We start from the raw sequence: 17656 nt of genomic DNA, 5'->3' as shown, positions 1-17656 counted from the left end.
GTAGGGTCTAGATCGGCGTTTGAAAAAATGTCCCTCTTGGTTTGCCGTTGAGCTTTGCGCATGCGGAGTTGTTGTCTCTGCCACATTACCGCCTGAGCTTGCGGTGGAGAGAGGCGCTCATCCACCATCGTAATCAGTACGATCACTTGATCATTGCATGGTCAAAACGGCCTAACGCGCGATTCATGAACAAATCTCCATCCAAACCCAGTAGTGGACTCATACCAGAAGCCGAAAGCAGCTCTTATTACCTCCAGAGCAGCCGCCGGTGAGTGATTTTACTCGCTGCTTTTGTTGTCTGAATGTATGGGAGAGAGAGAGAGAGAGAGAGAGAGAGAGAGAGAGAGAGAGAGAGAGAGAGAGAGAGAGGGGGGGGGGGGGTATGTGTGCAGAGAAAAGAGATACATCAATCCGTGGTTCTTTTATGTTTTGGGGATTGGGACTGACGACTGAAACGATCGCGGTAAAACCATGAATTTGGTCACGAAGTTGTGTAAATTACACTTATATACTGCTATATGCTAGAATTCAGGTGATCCATCGTTTCTATCAGGCCCTGCGTCTCTCAGATAGCCTAGCAGCTAACAGTGATGGCTGTTTCACTGGTCTTCTCCTGACACAGACACGAGCTTTGTAAATTATATCTAGGTTTTAGCTTGGGTGTTTATACAGATGATTTTAGACAGAAGTCAATGTCCCATTGCCAATGCCAACAGGCTTGTCATGCATGTTGTGGTGAGGAAACACTGTTTTATCAGACTGTATTTTTTTATTAAAGTCTATCTGTTTTCTTTTGCTTTTATTAGTATGCACACAATAAAAAAATATTTGTTCAAATAAGTTATATACAGTGTGCAAAGTGTTTACACGTGGTGTGCCATTACAATGGTACAGTCCTTCCAGAATTGAAATGTTGTAAAGTTTATCAATTAAAAAAACAAATTTAACCTGCATTTATTATCCTATTTATTTGTTTACACACCTTTGATGCTTTATTTTTCAATTGTCCGCATTGGTAAAGCTGGGATCTCAACATCATATAGTGGGAAATTAAAGTACTTTGAGCACCTGTAGGCTTTTTGTCAGGGGGGGCAGATTCACAGCTCTGGACAAACCAGGGACAATGACGTCAGGAACCCAAAATAATATATTAAAACGTAATTTTAAGCATTTAGAGTAGATATTTAAACAGGATTATTAGTGTGAATTAGGCTAAATGTAGTTACTATTTGTTTTTTAACAGAAGTTTACACACATCCCACATTACGTAGCTTAATTAGGGCAGTACAAAATGCCTGAATGTATTTCTGAAATGATAAACATCTTGCATATTCTGCAAGGATTACATTTGCAAAGGAAAATTAAATATATAAAAATGAGTGGGCAGAACTGTATGCTATTCATATTGTAAAGATGTTGTGACAACCAATCAGTAAGCTGACATATGCTCGATAGTTTAACATGTAGGCCTACTGAGTAACACCCACGCAGGATTCGCACCTGAACAATTTTGATGATCAATTACAGATTATTATGTGATAACACCCAACCGAATTCCTCCATTTATTGTGTCATCCAAATTAGAAGACTAATATCATACATATGCTCATCAGTACTTCTATGTTGAACAGTCAGGTTGACGTTGATCTTGCTCCTATAAACCCGTTCTCTCTAACTTGGTCGCCATGGCAACTGAGGAGAAGAAACCAGACACAGAAGCTACTAAAACACAGCCGGCATCCTCTGCCTCCGCCAGCCAGAGCAAGGTAAAACCATCGCCAGGAACGCCCCTCTTCATTTTGGAATATTTTTCTGCTTGGTTATGGATAATGTTGTGTAACAGATATATTGTTATCAATGATATAACAGCATTATTACAGAAATGTGCTTATGATCTGTGACTAGGCTGTCATTTCTCTTTATTGTGTCATTAATGATGTAAGTTCTGCTCTATCTCAGTCAGCACCTGTGAAGCCAAACTACACCTTGAAATTCACACTGGCTGGCCATACAAAAGCAGTCTCTTCTGTCAAGTTCAGTCCAAGTGGGGAGTGGCTCGCCAGCTCATGTAAGTACTTGTATAAATACAGCACTCATACTCATTGAGAATAGTTACAGCTTATAGCATAGGGCTTCCCAAAAATAATTTGCCAGTCAAAATTTTCTTGAACCTGACGAACCTTTTTTCTCACAACTCTACGTTAATTTAGATATATTTCATTTATACATATATATATGTATATAAGGCATATATTTTTAGAGAGAGAGAGAGATTAGGGGGGTAACGGTACATGTATTCATCACGGTTTGGTGCATACAGTCAGATGACAAATACAGTCAGTCCACACACCAATCCAGAATGTGGTGCACGCAGTAATGCAATGCTGTTTGCTAACTGCCACAATAGATTGTCTTTTCAATCTATCCACCAAAACAAGAGTTCTGATAGCCTATACGCTGTTTCGATAAATGTTTCCACAAACTTCACGGAAAGGGAACCGGGACGGCAGAAAGCGGCATCCTGTTTGTCGTCTTTATTTTTCAAATGTAGTGTTTTTTTTTGTTTTTTTATTGTGAGTGTACACAAATAAAAACGCTTATCTTTATGACCATAAGTGACAGAGTATTTTAAGTAGTTTCCCCTGTTCTAATGAGACAAAATTCATTCGGCATTGTGCCGATTTGTGTCGTGGAAGTCCAATGATGAAATATGCGTGTCCTGGAAATAGGAAGCCTAAGATGCCGCTTCTCTCGCTGTCTCCTCGTGGAAAGGTGAAGTAGGCTCTTTTTCTCCTTCTTGCTTATCTTTCCGTGATTTCTTGTAAAAGTGTAACAGTGAACTTTGTGCATCCGCCATTGTCCCAGCATGTTAATAAACTCACGCGCTGAGAAAATGACAGCGTAGGCAAGGCACAACACGTTAATCAAACGACATCATCCAGATGTGCCAGTCACTGGAGCTAGAGAGAAAAAGACTACAGGAGTACAAAAACCTTTCAGTGTTATAGCTGATTGGGACCAAATAACTTTTGTTTTTTTATTAGCCCTATAACAAAACGGCCTTTACAAGAGTTCATTCTGTTTACTGCTTAATACACTAAAGGAGGCTGTACTGTACCAACTACCTCAGGGGGGACTACGTGTTGCTAGGTGGAACAAACTGTAATTTGCACTACTGTCTGTTCAAAATAAATGGACAAAAACCCTAGGATTTGTTGTTGACTGTGACCCCAAAACCGAGGTACGTACTTAACACGGAAGACACCCGTGTACTGTTACACCCTAATATATTTATTTATTTTAGCAGAAAATTACAGGGATACCTTTTAAGTCTGTGTTTAGTTGACAAAAGGTTTTAAATGTTTCTTTATAGAAGTAAAGTTTGTAATCTTTAGAACAGTTTTTTTGGGGGGGGAATTCTGCAGATGTGAAGATAAAGTGGTCCAGGTGCACAATGGGTTCCCAAATGCATGTTATAATTGACATGCAGATTACGAGTTCGTGAGCAGCATTTACTGTGAACCAAGCCATTCCACATGGCACCAGTGATCACACTAAACCAAACCATGATTTCAAATTTGTTTTAATTGTAGCGCAATTTTTTTTATTTAATTCAACCATTTATGATTTAATTAATTATTAACCTTTTAATGAATGTTGTTTTTAACAATAATAATAAAAAAAAAATTGTTTCCGTTGATCCAGCTGCTGATAAGTTGATCAAAATATGGGGTGCATATGATGGCAAGTTTGAGAAGACAATATCTGGACACAAACTTGTGAGTATCTGAAAAGATCCTTGATCTCAAGAGTAGTGCTGCTCTTACTGCACGAGGTGACTGACCTGGTTTGCTCTCATTTGCAGGGCATCTCAGACGTGGCCTGGTCCTCTGACTCCAACCTCCTGGTCTCCGCTTCCGATGACAAGACCCTGAAGATCTGGGATGTGAGCTCTGTAAGTCAACATCACAAAGCTGAACCTTTTAATATAGAGCTTTAATTGTTATGGCACAGTTTATCATATTCCTTTTCCCTTTCTGTTTTTTGACAGGGAAAGTGTTTAAAAACACTGAAGGGTCACAGCAACTACGTATTTTGCTGTAACTTTAACCCCCAGTCCAATCTCATTGTATCTGGATCTGTAAGTCCATTCATCATTTTTATATTTTACATTTTTGTTAATTATGGCATACATGCATGATGCATTCTAATTATTATCTCCTCGGCAGTTTGATGAGAGCGTGAGAATTTGGGATGTGAAAACGGGGAAATGTCTGAAGACGCTACCAGCTCACTCGGACCCCGTCTCTGCGGTGTGTTTTTTTTCTTTCTCTCTCTCCTCCTCTTTCCCTCTTGACCTATGATGATCAAATAGTCAAATTCACAACCGTGTACATTGGGTGGGTGATATACTTTTAAGTGATATTTTCTTTTTGAATTGTGTATTTTTTGTTTATTATAGGTTCATTTCAACAGAGATGGTTCATTGATTGTGTCCAGCAGTTATGATGGACTTTGGTGAGTGAGCTTTGGCCGTGAACATTATTTTGAAAATATGTCAGATGCATAACTAACAACCATACCTACTTATTTGACTTTTAAACAGCCGGATCTGGGACACAGCATCAGGCCAGTGCCTTAAAACACTTATCGGTAAGTTGACCAGTGTTTTACACAAAAGCACTTGTTCAGACTATTTTCAAAGGCAAAAATATGTTCCTTGAAAGTAGCTATGTTTCCATCCAAAAAAGAGAATTTAACTTATGCACAAAGTTAGAATATCGCATAAAACATTGTGAATAAACCACTGTTTACACCCCATGTTTTCAAGAGAACAAAATTGTTACTTGTAAATTGGTGCAAAATATCTGTAATAAAAATGAACGTTGCTGCAATTAGAGAAGCCAACTTTAATGCACATTTTTGAATTGATGTACATTGTACATCTTTGTGTTTTCATCCAACTTTTTTTTTAATATGCTAACCCAAAATGCGCATACAAATATAATGATGGAAACATAGCTAGTTTTTATGAAACACCGTTCTTATCTAACACGCATAGCATTTAGCCAACAAGAAACTGGTAAAATACAACTAAATGTACAACATCTCAAGTAAGAAGAAAAAGATTTTAAAGCATAAACGGTCATGATAAATAATGAATACATTTGCAAATATTCAACAGATGATGACAACCCACCTGTGTCTTTTGTGAAGTTCTCCCCCAATGGCAAATACATCCTGGCTGCCACTCTGGATAAGTGAGTCATATATTTCCTTTTATTCTGAGCCTTTTATGCTGCTAATTCTTTTTAAAAAAGAGAATAGTCATGACATTTATATTAATCCATTTAGATGCCTTTAACAAAACGCATTCATTCCCTTTGTGTTTTAGCACTTTGAAGCTTTGGGACTACAGCAAAGGAAAGGTTAGAATTTTTCTGTTTAGTAAGTGGATTGTTTTAATAAAAAAAAAAATCATGCTTAATCTTTGTATAACAATATCATTATTCCTTGTTTAGTGTTTGAAAACTTATACCGGTCATAAAAATGAGAAGTACTGCATATTTGCTAATTTCTCTGTCACTGGTGGAAAGGTATGTAGGCTCTACACTATACCAATCAATTTCTAAGCATATCACACTAACACAGGCAATCATTAGTGTTGTTCAGAACCATTAAATTGTTATTGCCGAAAGTGAGTTTACATTTCGAAAGAGTTTTGTCTTTTTCCTTTTTTTAGTGGATTGTGTCTGGTTCAGAGGACAACATGGTCTATATCTGGAACCTTCAGACCAAGGAGATTGTACAGAAACTACAGGGGCACACAGGTAGGAGCAGAACTTCAGTGGATGTTTCACGAAGAAGCTTAAGCCCAACAGTTTAAACACTTCCTGCTAATAGCTTGAGCTAAGCAGTGCTAAATTTGACACATTTCTTTTATTTCAGTAATACTTTGCTTCTTTTGGTTGTCATATTTAATAATTTTTCCATAAAAATGAAAAAAAAAAAACATCTCGCAGCAAGAACTGGTGAATTTGGTGCAGTCCATGAGGACGAGAAGCTGGTGACGCCAGATATTGACTGCTACTTTTGATATTAACCCCCTTTGCTCAGGGACACTTAGTTCCATTCCTGTTTGTCAAATTTCAGTTTATGGCTCAGTTGATAAATCTTTTTTTTGCACATGCATTTATTTGTTTCTTTTTTTTTTTTTTTTTTGCTGAAAATTTTAATAGCTGCACCTCTGTAGATTGAAACTAATCTTGTTTTTTTCTTTGTAGATGTGGTGATCTCAACCGCATGTCACCCCACAGAAAATATCATCGCATCAGCAGCACTAGAAAATGACAAAACCATCAAACTTTGGAAGAGCGACTGCTAAGCCTCAAGCTTATTTTACTTTATTATTTTGTTCTCTTTTTAATTAATTTTCTACTATTCATTATGTGGGGAGGGAGAGACTTTAGTTTTTCATTTGAAAGGTCACGCAACGCCGTTCACATTGACATCAAGGCTCGGCAAGTGGATTGGTGAAAGCACCCTACCCCGACATACCCTCTCCTAACACAGAACCCCTCTCTCCACTCATGTGCACTAAACAATCACTTTCTCTCTGCCTTGCCACCAGCTCTCATTCATCAGTTTAAGCATACAGCAAAACTTTTAACCAGACTGTAAATCTAGGCAGCTTTGTTTGAAATTCACAGACCTAAGAGAGTGTTCATGTCTGTTTTTTTCCTTTTTGTAAAATCAGTGATGGTTTGCACACTTTCTGAAGCCAGCAGAACGCCTTAGGCACATTTTAAGTGGCCATTTTCACAGAAATGTTTGGAGGATTAAATTTCTCTTCCTGATTTTGTCATTTCCATGAGCGATTTGCAGCTTCTCTCCATTATTTGGCCAAGAAGAGGTTTCGCAAACTTCATCTGTGAACACCTGAAATACTTACCTTGACTTACTGATGTCAAATCAAACCTCCATGTACGAAATGTGTTGTGTGGCAGAAGGATGTTTTGAACATCCACTATTTCATGTTTATTTCTGTAAATGTTCAAACAGCAATTAAATCAATTCATTGTGTTATAGTTGCTAAGCTATTTGTCAGACATCGTTTATGGTTTTCAGTGGCTTTCAGTGTCGTCTAGGCAGTCCTAACAATAAAATTCCTTTCTCTTTTGTTATGAAGGCTTATTGCAGTTACAGAGAGGATGTATGCCAAAAGTTCACTTTATTCCTACATCTGTAACCTTCTGTAACACCTTTGTTCATATCAGTTTTGGTGCTTTTGATAAAACTACAATATATCGGGATCGAGTAGCAGTTTGGTCAGATCAGATAAAAGTTAAAGTTACTGGTAGACTGAAGTTTCACCAACTGTAAATATTCATTCTAAGCTACAAAGAAAAATATCTTACCTGCACAATCTGGTAAAGGACAAACTGTTTCTAACTATTATCTGGTTACAATTACACAACATACGCAGGGAGTGTTGCTGGGATCTGAATATGCCATAACCTTATATCTTGTGACCAAAAGCAGTCTCGATGTATTAAGAGCCTTGAGATGTTTTGTGTACCTGACATTTTGTACATACTTGCAGCTTCTCTGTTCTTTGATATGTTTACCTTTTGTTCTGTGGTCTTTTTAACGGTCTCAAGTAGCTGAGAGTATTTCAAAACTGTTTTATTTTTTCTGCTTTATGTGGATGATGGTTTGTCATAAACCCATCCTCTGCTTCTGGACTCGCCAGATTTCCAGTGCACTGCAGTGACGACGGGCCGCATGAGGAATTGTATCTGTATTGCGTTTAGTCACTTTGGACATGACCTGTGACTCAATAAAGATTTTTTTACCTCTATATCAATACAACATTGTCGATGCATTTATATAACTGATATAGTTAAATTATCTTCTGTGCATTAGGGTTGAAAACATTGCGTTTAACAGAAAGGTTTATTTTGTTATGACTGGCTGACTGTACGTTTTCCCTCTTGTCACACAGCAATTGTGAGAATCCTCCAAGTGGATGGACCTCTCTATTTGTCTCCTTTCAAGGCTTTTCTGAGTGTAATTTATCAAGATATAAGCTACTCATAACTGAAGTCTAGAATGCATGAACCAAAAAAACCTACATGAATGCATAAAGGGGTCAAAATGACCCATATTGGAATGAATGGTTTTCTTTAAAAAAAATTGTCCTATAATACTTGAATAATGAAAATAATGGATGATACACAAATATTTTAATATCAAACATGTTTATTTGTCCACTTTCCTTGAATATAAGCATTACAAAAGATTAAATGTATTCATTTTAAAATGCAGTTGTACTTTTACTAAACTAATTTAAATTTAATTTACAGTTAAAGTATATTATGAACCGTCACTCACCACATTTCTCAGAGACCATGAAAAAATAATCTTTTCAGACAGAGAGATTAAAATTTCACAAAAGATTTTCACCTTTCTAAGCATAACTTTTGGGCAGAGTTTGCACCTCTTCCTTTGGTTTAGGCCTTTCAAATGTCCTTTCTCTACTGCCTCTGAAATTGCATAATGTCTGAGTAGGTTCTACATTTGAGAACTTTGTGACTGTTAAAAAAAAAGTCAGTTTAACCTGATTACACATTCTAGGGTTAAAGTACATAAACTGCTGCAAAATCAAGCAACTACTGTACTTTAAAATATATATGAACCAGACCATAATTGTGACTGTGATAATCAGTGAATAGGCCTATTTCTGAAAGCTTTTTATTTATGAGGACCTTTCGAACAAAGTGTTTCCCTAAAATGTTGCAGACTTTACAATATTGCTGCCCTAGGTTGCTGAAGTTTAGTTATTTAATAAATTCATAATAGGTTAAACAATAATAAAGCAAGGATAATTTGTTGAAATTTGTGAGATGGTTTATTCAAAGTGCAATAGCTAAACAAATTAAAATGATTGAAACAGATGTGAAAGAGGAAGTGAATTTATAAGTGTGTCAGGTTTGTCTCTTTATTTCAAATATATTTATTGAACATTTTCCAACTTTAGCAGAAAGCACAACAAAAATTTCAACCACAATTAAGGGGGGAAAAGGCGAAAGTAATGAGCACATAAAGGATAAAAAAAAAGGTAATCAAGGTAAATAAATAGGCTACATATAAGATAATCTAAGTAAAAATAATTAAAAAATAACACTAAATAAAAATATATAACTGCTGTACATTACAATTTCAAATTATGTAGCCTACTCACTTGAGGCACATGAACGGGAAAACTCTCCAGCAGAATAGTTGACAGTTCCCTATTGATATAGGGCTTCCAGACATTATAAAACTGGTCAGGCTGACCAAGTTAAATATTCCAGCGGAAATAGTTCCCTTTCGAACGGTCACTTCGTATTGCGTAGCTATACGCAGTGGGGGAAACTCCTTTTCCTCGATTTACTGAAGCCTTTATGTAAAGCGCATTTGCAGCTGCACAGCTAGAACATGAGCGTCTGGCTCGCTCATAGGCTGCGCTGCGGCAACTGCACATCCAATGGCGCAGGCGCCTCTGACGTGCAACCAATGAGATCACTCTGCGTCATACACGTCAGAGCCCGCCAAGGGGGCGTGACCTCAGTCTATAATAGTCCCCGAATTCGCCATTATAGCAGATTTTACTCCTTCAGCGACAAACTTCACGTCTCTGACCATTTATTGAGCCTTCGCCGTCGAACAAGCCTTCAGCCTGAGCGAGCTACAGTTCAGCAGACTACACATCTCAACCGTGTTTCTCCTGACGCCGTCTCTCCTGTGGCTATCCGGCGATATCCTTTTCAATATCTGTTTATTATGTGTTTATATCTGTATCAGCGTTGTTCCATATGCCTCGTGTTATGCGAGGCCTACGAACACGCGAGCTGCATTTCATGCCTGGGACTCTACCACGCAGAGAATGCACTCTCTGTCGGCGGATGTGCGGCCTGCGCGTGCATGCCTATCTCCGTGCTGCGAACTCGGCTAACGTTAGCTCTCTCTCGAGACGGCGGCGCCGCATCACCCGCGCTCCCTTCTCCGGCCCTACTTCAGCCGAGGAAGAAGAAGCGCCGCAGCCAACGGCATCCAGAGAGCACGGACGTTTGTGAATGCACGCCGGCCACGTCCCCGCGTGCTTCACTCACTCCAGCTCAGTCATCTCCGGTCCCGTTCGAGGGAGATCAGCGCCCCCCCACCACCACGTGGCGGGCCTCGTCTCTTTCGGCGGACCCAGCGAGGCAGGACTAACTCCGACGCTGAAATGCTTCGGATCCTAACACAGGCCGTCGCGGACCTCGAGCTCGAGTGGAACTAACCGTGCTAGCTGGCGCCGACCAGCAAAGCCCGCGAAACAGGCCTCTCAGCCCCGCCCTGCGGCTGATGCCGAACGCTTCCCGCCAAAGCCGTCCTAGCACGCAAAGGAAAGAGAGGGCACGTGTCCCACGCTTGCCGGACCACCCTCAAAGAAGCCAGCAAAACTTCCCACAGCCCCCTGTACAGTTCAGGCGGCTGGGGATTTTATTATTGTAAACAGGCCCGCAGCAGTGAGCGCGTCTTTGCAAACAAACGCCGTTTTCACGGCGACCCAAATAAAGCACACGAGCACAACACATGGGTTCACGGTCCCCCTTCACTAGGCGGCCCCTCCCTTGTTGTAATACTGACTTCCCCACACGCAAATGCTTGTGCAGTCAGTCCAACATTCAATGTGTGCACAAATCACAATATATGGGTTCACGGTCCCCCTTCACTAGGCGGCCCCTCCCCTGTTTTAACACTGACTTCCCCACACGCAAATGCTTGTGCAGTCAGTCCAACATTCAATGTGTGCACAAATCACAATATATGGGTTCACGGTCCCCCTTCACTAGGCGGCCCCTCCCCTGTTGTAACACTGACTTCCCCACGCGCAAATGCTTGTACAGTCAGTCCAACACTCAATGTGTGCAAAAATCACAATATAAGGGCATCAGGTCCCCCTATGTTAGGCGGCCCGTCCCAATCAGTGTGTCAAGCCCTAGCCACACGGGTTATAGCCTGGCAAGCTATCCCCGATGTGTCGAGTTGAGTTATAAACGCTATAAAGCGAGGCAACTCGCTCCAATTCGCTCGCAGACCCCCAAAGTTTCAGGCGGTTCTCGAGACTTCGGTGAGAAGCAACGTGGGTCACATGCTTCGCACCGATGTACAGAATTCATTAGCAAAAGGGGTGATAGAATTAGTCCCCCCTGAGCTAAAACATACGGGTTTTTACAGCCGCTATTTTCTAATTCCGAAAAATGACGGCGGCCTCAGACCCACTCTAGATCTGAGACATTTGAACAAAGCTCTCATGAGACGGCCGTTCAAAATGTTAGCTATCAGTTTCACAAGCACAACACATGGGTTCACGGTTCCCCTTCACTAGGCGGTCCCTCCCCTGTTGTAACACTGACTTCCCCACACGCAAATGCTTGTGCAGTCAGTCCAACATTCAATGTGTGCACAAATCACAATATATGGGTTCACGGTCCCCCTTCACTAGGTGGCCCCTCCCCCGTTGTAACACTGACTTCCCCACACGCAAATGCTTGTACAGTCAGTCCAATACTCAATGTGTGCACAAATCACAATATAAGGGTATCAGGTCCCCCTACGTTAGGCGACCAGCCCCAATCAGTGTGTCAAGCCCTAGCCACACGGGTTCTAGCCTGGCAAGCCATCCCCGATGTGTCGAGTTGGGTCATAAACACTATAAAGCGAGGTTACTCGCTCCAATTCGCTCGCAGACCCCCGGAATTTCAGGCGGTTCTCGAGACTTCGGTGAGAAGCAACGTGGGTCACGTGCTTCGCACCGAAGTACAAAATCTATTAGCAAAAGGGGCGATAGAATTAGTCCCCCCCGCGCTAAAAAATATGGGTTTTTACAGCCGCTATTTTCTGATTCCGAAAAAAGACGGCGGTCTCAGACCCATTCTAGATTTGAGACATTTGAACAAAGCTCTCATGAGACGGCCGTTCAAATTGTTAACTATCAAACATATCCTCGCGCAAGTGCGCCCGGGGGATTGGTTTGTCACAATGGATCTGAAAGATGCTTACTTTCACATTCAAATAAATCCTCGTCACAGGCCATTCTTGAGATTCGCCTTCGAGGGCCGGGCTTATCAATACACCGTTCTGCCGATCGGTCTATCGTTGGCACCCCGTACATTCACGAAGTGTATGGATGCAGCGCTTTCTCCTCTGAGATTTCAGGGAGTGCGCATGTTAAATTATCTCGACGACTGGCTGGTGCGGGCACAGTCGAGAATCGAGCTATTAGCTCACAGGGATTTGATTCTCGGCCATCTAAAATGCCTGGGTTTCACAATCAATGTTTCAAAAAGCAAACTAACCCCCAGCCAGAGCATGATCTTTCTGGGCACAGTTTTAGACTCGAGAGCTATGACAGCGTGACTCACACAGAGCGCGCGCTCTCGGTGCGAGCGCTTGCAGGCACTTTCAGATTGCGCGAGCGCGCGCCACTGAAGACATTTCAGAAACTGCTTGGTCTCATGGCAGCAGCATCGCCAGTACTCCGCATGGGATTACTGCGCATGCGCCCGATGCAGCATTGGCTGAAACGCTGTGTGCCAACTCATGCATGGCAGTCAGGCAGCTTGCGCGTTATGGTGAATCACGGTTGTTTAAGAACCCTGATTCCCTGGCGGGCTCAGAACTGGCACCACGAGGGGGTGACAATGGGAACAATTTCCAGGAGGAAAGTGGTTCTTACAGATGCGTCCAACCTGGGTTGGGGAGCGCTGCACGAGGGCATGCCTGCATCCGGCCTCTGGTCGAGCACGGAGCAGAGCTTAAATATCAACTGTCTGGAGATGAAAGCAGTTGGGTTGGCCCTGAAGGCATTTCTGTCGAACCTCAGAGGTCACTACGTCTTAGTCCGCACAGACAATACGTCAGTGGTGGCCTACATGAATCGCCAGGGGGGCATCAGGTCAGGGAACCTGCATGCGATGGCGAGAGACCTCCTCTATATGGGCACAAACCAACCTGAGCTCTCTGAGAGCAGCGCATATCCCGGGCGTCCAGAATGTGGGCGCGAATATGCTTTCATGGGACAACACTCCCCTCGGCGAGTGGTCCCTGAACCCACAGACGGTCAGTCTAATATGGAAGGTGTTTGGCGAGGCCGAAATCGACCTTTTCGCCTCGAGAATCAACACCCACTGCAAATTGTTCTTCTCGAAGAACAGGGACGCGCTGGCCCATGTCTGGCCCAAACGTCCCTTTTATGCCTTTCCCCCCCCCGTCTCGATGATTCCACAAGTCATCAAACGGGTCAGAGAGAGCAGGTGCCCAGTCCTTCTGGTGGCCCCTCTCTGGAAAACCAGATCGTGGTTCCCGGAACTAGTTCAGTTATCGGACACAATCCCATGGCCTGTCCCACTGAGGAAAGACCTCCTCACACAGGTGAACGGGACATTGTGGCATCCGAGACCCGATTTATGGGCCCTTCATGTTTGGCCCCTCAACGGGTACCCAAGGACCTTCCTGAGAAGGTTTTAAGCACTATATCTGAAGCCAGGGCCCCGTCGACTCGGCGCCTGTATGCTTCAAAATGGTCAGGTTTTTCCAGCTGGTGCTCGAAAAATCAGGCTGACCCAGAGTCATGTGTGATATCAGTGGTTCGCTCATTCTTACAGGAGCTGCTGGACGCGGGTTGCTCCCCGTCCACGCTCAAAGTGTATGTGGCAGCCATAGCAGCACATCATGTTCTGACGGCTGGCCAGTCACTGGGAAGAAACGACCTGGTCGTAAGATTCCTGAAAGGTGCGAGGAGAATGAACCCCTCCAGGCCTCCGTCTGTGCCGCCTCTGGACCTCTCCACGGTCCTGGGGGCTCTGAAAGGTCCGCCTTTCGAACCGCTCCAATCGGTTGATCTAAAAACCCTCTCGCTGAAGACCGCTCTCCTTATGGCGTTGGCATCTATCAAACGAGTGGGAGATCTGCAGGCGCTCTCTGTGAGCCCTGCATGTTTGGAGTTGGGTCCAGATGACTCCAGAGTCATCCTCAAGCCCAGACATGGTTACGTTCCTAAAGTGCTCTCAACACTGTTCAGAGCACAGGTGGTGACATTATCAGCCCTCCCTCCTTCTGCAGAGGATGGAGAGGTTAATCTTCTCTGCCCTGTCTGAGCGCTGAGAATCTATCGGGAGCTTTCTGCGTCTTTTAGACAATCAGAACAGCTTTTTGTCTGCTTTGGTGGTAGATCCAAGGGGGATCCAGTCACTAAGCAAAGACTGTCTAGATGGATAGTGGATGCTATTTCTATGGCTTATTCCGCAGCGGGTCAAGTTTGCCCTATAGGTATCAAGGCCCATACGACCAGAGGTATGTCTCGTCATGGGCTTGGTCATCTGGCATTCCCATTAGTGATATTTGTGATGCGGCCGGCTGGTCCTCGTCTTCCACATTTATGAGTTTCTATAATAGGGAAGTGCCTTCCCTGCAGGCGAAGGTGCTTTCGGTATGATTAAGACCCGTCGGTGGCTGGTCTTGTCATATATTACTGTGCACTATCAAATTCACATATATATATAAAACCCGCTGCTGGCTGGTTGTATTCATGCATAAACCCGCTGTTGCCGGTTATATTTACATATATATAAAACCCGCTTTGGCCGGTTATATGACATATATAAAACCCGCTTTTGCCGGTTATATTCCATACATATATAAAACCTGCTTTGGCCGGTTATAATTTCATATATAAACCCACTTGACTGGTTATATGTTCATATACCAATAACCCCGACAGTGTCTGGGTTCATTGGTGTAGTATGTTGGGTTATTTCTAACTGATGTGTACTATTTTAGACCTGACGGTGTCTGGTCTATTTATACATAATTATGCGGTTATGGCTTGTTCTGTATGCTCAGGGGCCTGAGTTGCAGTGGCAGCCAGTTACTCAGTGCGGCGTTTTGCATGGCGTCCCCACTGCGTATAGCTACGCAATACGAAGTGACCGTTCGAAAGGGAACTACTCGGTTACTCACGTAACCTCAGTTCCCTGAGTTAGGGAACGAGTATTGCGTAGCCAGCCGCACTATAGTAACATGGCAAGTTGTCGCTTCAGTCGTTAAACCTGCTATAATGGCGAATTCGGGGACTATTATAGACTGAGGTCACGCCCCCTTGGCGGGCTCTGACGTGTATGACGCAGAGTGATCTCATTGGTTGCACGTCAGAGGCGCCTGCGCCATTGGATGTGCAGTTGCCGCAGCGCAGCCTATGAGCGAGCCAGACGCTCATGTTCTAGCTGTGCAGCTGCAAATGCGCTTTACATAAAGGCTTCAGTAAATCGAGGAAAAGGAGTTTCCCCCACTGCGTATAGCTACGCAATACTCGTTCCCTAACTCAGGGAACTGAGGTTACGTGAGTAACCTAGTAGTTCCATCAAAATCGTGTGCCAGCCCAATGTAGCCGGAGACTCTTGTGACCTCAGTAATATGTTTTGCCTAGCTGTCTTTTTTTCTTCAAAATCAAAGCTTCATCAGACAGACCAAGGGTCAAAAATAAAGGATCCTAAACCACTTATTATCAAAGATCTTACTCCTTTCAGAAACTATCTTGGCCCAATATTTTTATAACTGATTACCATGACCAAAGACAGTGAACAAGTACTAATTTGTGTTTTGCACTTATTAAGGTATAGAGGAGAAAGGGTTAAATCCATACGGGTTGGATGCATCCTACAATTTTGAACTGTATAGCCTTGGCATGATTACAGAGATAGATTTATCATATTTCCAAATACTACTTCAGAGGCAAAAAGTTCTCTCTCCCAAGCACGTCGCACGAATCAACACCGCACGCTTAATGTAAGCACCAATGACAACACATGGTTAGGTGACGTCACAGTGATGCATTCCGCAGCAAGAGCTAGGAGTGAGGTGAGAAAAAAAGGAGCTCTCTGAGTGACGCGCCATTACATAACTTCGAGCAGAAACGATGAGTATCAAACAATTGAAGCAAATCAAGCAATTTGCTTTTGGGTTCAATGAGAATTCGAGAAGAAGCGACTATCACCTGAACAAACAACCAAGAGGCTTCTCCTACATCAGAGGTTGTGGAGAACAGCCCAAGTAGCCTACGCTTAAACTTGATTTTGTGAAATGTTTTGTTTATTAGAATTGGCATCTCGTCTAAAGTGTTTAAATAGTTTATTTTATTTAATTTAGAAAAAAAGCTAAAACATGACGGTCTCTGTAGGCTAATGCTACATTACACAGAGTTTCTAACAAAAATAAAAATTAGGCTACTCATGATATACCGTAGGCTACATCATATTTCACGTTATTTTTGGAGGCATGATTTTTTTCAGGAGGTCTAACGTTAGCTTTAATATTTGACTTCTAAATTCTGTTGGTATAGTAATAGTGGTTGACCGATATTGTTTTTTTTTTAATGACCGATATCTTAGAGAGCAGACTTAGTAGGGGGACTGAATATAGCGCAGCATAGTTTGAAATCAAGGATTTAAAGTTTGTGTATTATAATCTGACTCCTGTCCACACAGACTGACCGTCACGTAAAGAGTAGGCTAACATGTTTATGCAGGCTACAAATGCACACTTCAGAATATCGGACAGCTGGATTCGTCTGCAAGGTCTGTGAAATTAAATGTTTTTAAGATATAGATATTCAAAGATTTGTTTAAATCCACTTATAAATTACAGGAACGTCTGTCTGTCTGTCTGTTAATCGCATATCTCTCGAACTGTTAGACCGATGGATTTCAAACTTGACAGGTGTGTTGCTACGGGCACGAGTAAGTGCAGTGCCGAGTTTGAGTTTGTTTGGATTAGAAATGCAAAAGATATCATCAAATATATCGGTAAAAGAAGCACATATTGAAGTTGTGGTTTAAAAATAAACATTCTGACATTAGAGAGGGTTGTGGTTTAAAAATTGTGTACAAAATAAACATTCTGTCAGCTAAACATTAAGTCAGCTACATTGTTTACTTCTGAATATTGTAGTTATTCAGAAGTAGTTAGTTAGGGCCCTACACCGATGGTGAGAGTACCCTATTGTTTTTACTCTGTTTATTAGGGCCCGAGCACCGATGGTGAGAGTACCCTATTGTTTTTACTCTGTTTATTAGGGCCCGAGCACCGATGGTGAGAGTACCCTATTGTTTTTACTCTGTTTATTAGGGCCCGAGCACCGATGGTGAGAGGACCCTATTGTTTTTGCTCTGTTTATTAGGGCCCGAGCACCGATGGTCAGAGTACCCTATTGTTTTTACTCTGTTTATTAGGGCCCGAGCACCGATGGTGAGAGGACCCTATTGTTTTTACTCTGTTTATTAGGGCCCGAGCACCGATGGTCAGAGTACCCTATTGTTTTTACTCTGTTTATTAGGGCCCGAGCACCGATGGTGAGAGGACCCTATTGTTTTTGCTCCGTTTATTAGGGCCCGAGCACCGATGGTGAGAGTACCCTATTGTTTTTACTCTGTTTATTAGGGCCCGAGCACCGATGGTGAGAGTACCCTATTGTTTTTACTCTGTTTATTAGGGCCCGAGCACCGATGGTGAGAGTACCCTATTGTTTTTACTCTGTTTATTAGGGCCCGAGCACCGATGGTGAGAGTACCCT

The 17656-nt window shown here is 42.4% G+C and overlaps 1 protein-coding gene across 2 annotated transcripts; it reads left to right on the top strand.

The window, feature by feature from the left end:
* The first annotated feature begins 38 nt into the window (after window positions 1-38).
* On the top strand, window positions 39-7867 carry wdr5 (WD repeat domain 5). Of its 2 annotated transcripts, none has more exons than XM_077232834.1 (14): window positions 39-268; window positions 1632-1766; window positions 1960-2068; window positions 3706-3779; window positions 3866-3955; window positions 4052-4141; window positions 4230-4313; window positions 4463-4518; window positions 4607-4653; window positions 5186-5261; window positions 5396-5429; window positions 5523-5597; window positions 5744-5831; window positions 6285-7867. In XM_077232834.1, exons 2-14 carry the CDS (start codon window positions 1686-1688, stop codon window positions 6383-6385), a joined length of 1005 nt encoding a protein of 334 aa, XP_077088949.1. In that variant the 5' UTR covers window positions 39-268; window positions 1632-1685; the 3' UTR covers window positions 6386-7867. The 2 variants fall into 2 exon arrangements, with proteins under 2 accessions (XP_077088949.1, XP_077088950.1); XM_077232835.1 differs by having other exon boundaries at window positions 88-268; window positions 1636-1766.
* Window positions 7868-17656: the final 9789 nt, after the last annotated feature.

The sequence above is a fragment of the Siphateles boraxobius genome, unplaced genomic scaffold (assembly GCF_051911475.1).
Source record: "Siphateles boraxobius isolate OS27281-9 unplaced genomic scaffold, OSU_SipBor_1 18, whole genome shotgun sequence".
NCBI classification, from domain to species: Eukaryota; Metazoa; Chordata; class Actinopteri; order Cypriniformes; family Leuciscidae; genus Siphateles; species Siphateles boraxobius.
Note: the sequence above shows the minus strand (reverse complement) of the source record. Positions and strands in the feature narration are given on the sequence as shown.

What these genes read in the sequence shown, in the direction of transcription:
- wdr5 (XM_077232834.1), top strand. Translation starts at nt 1,686, where the DNA reads ATGGCAACTGAGGAGAAGAAACCAGACACAGAAGCTACTAAAACACAG. An exon ending in GGAGTGGCTCGCCAGCTCAT is followed by an intron (nt 2,069 to 3,705) that starts GTAAGTACTTGT and finishes CCGTTGATCCAG; the next exon opens with CTGCTGATAAGTTGATCAAA. An exon ending in GGGACTACAGCAAAGGAAAG is followed by an intron (nt 5,430 to 5,522) that starts GTTAGAATTTTT and finishes TTCCTTGTTTAG; the next exon opens with TGTTTGAAAACTTATACCGG.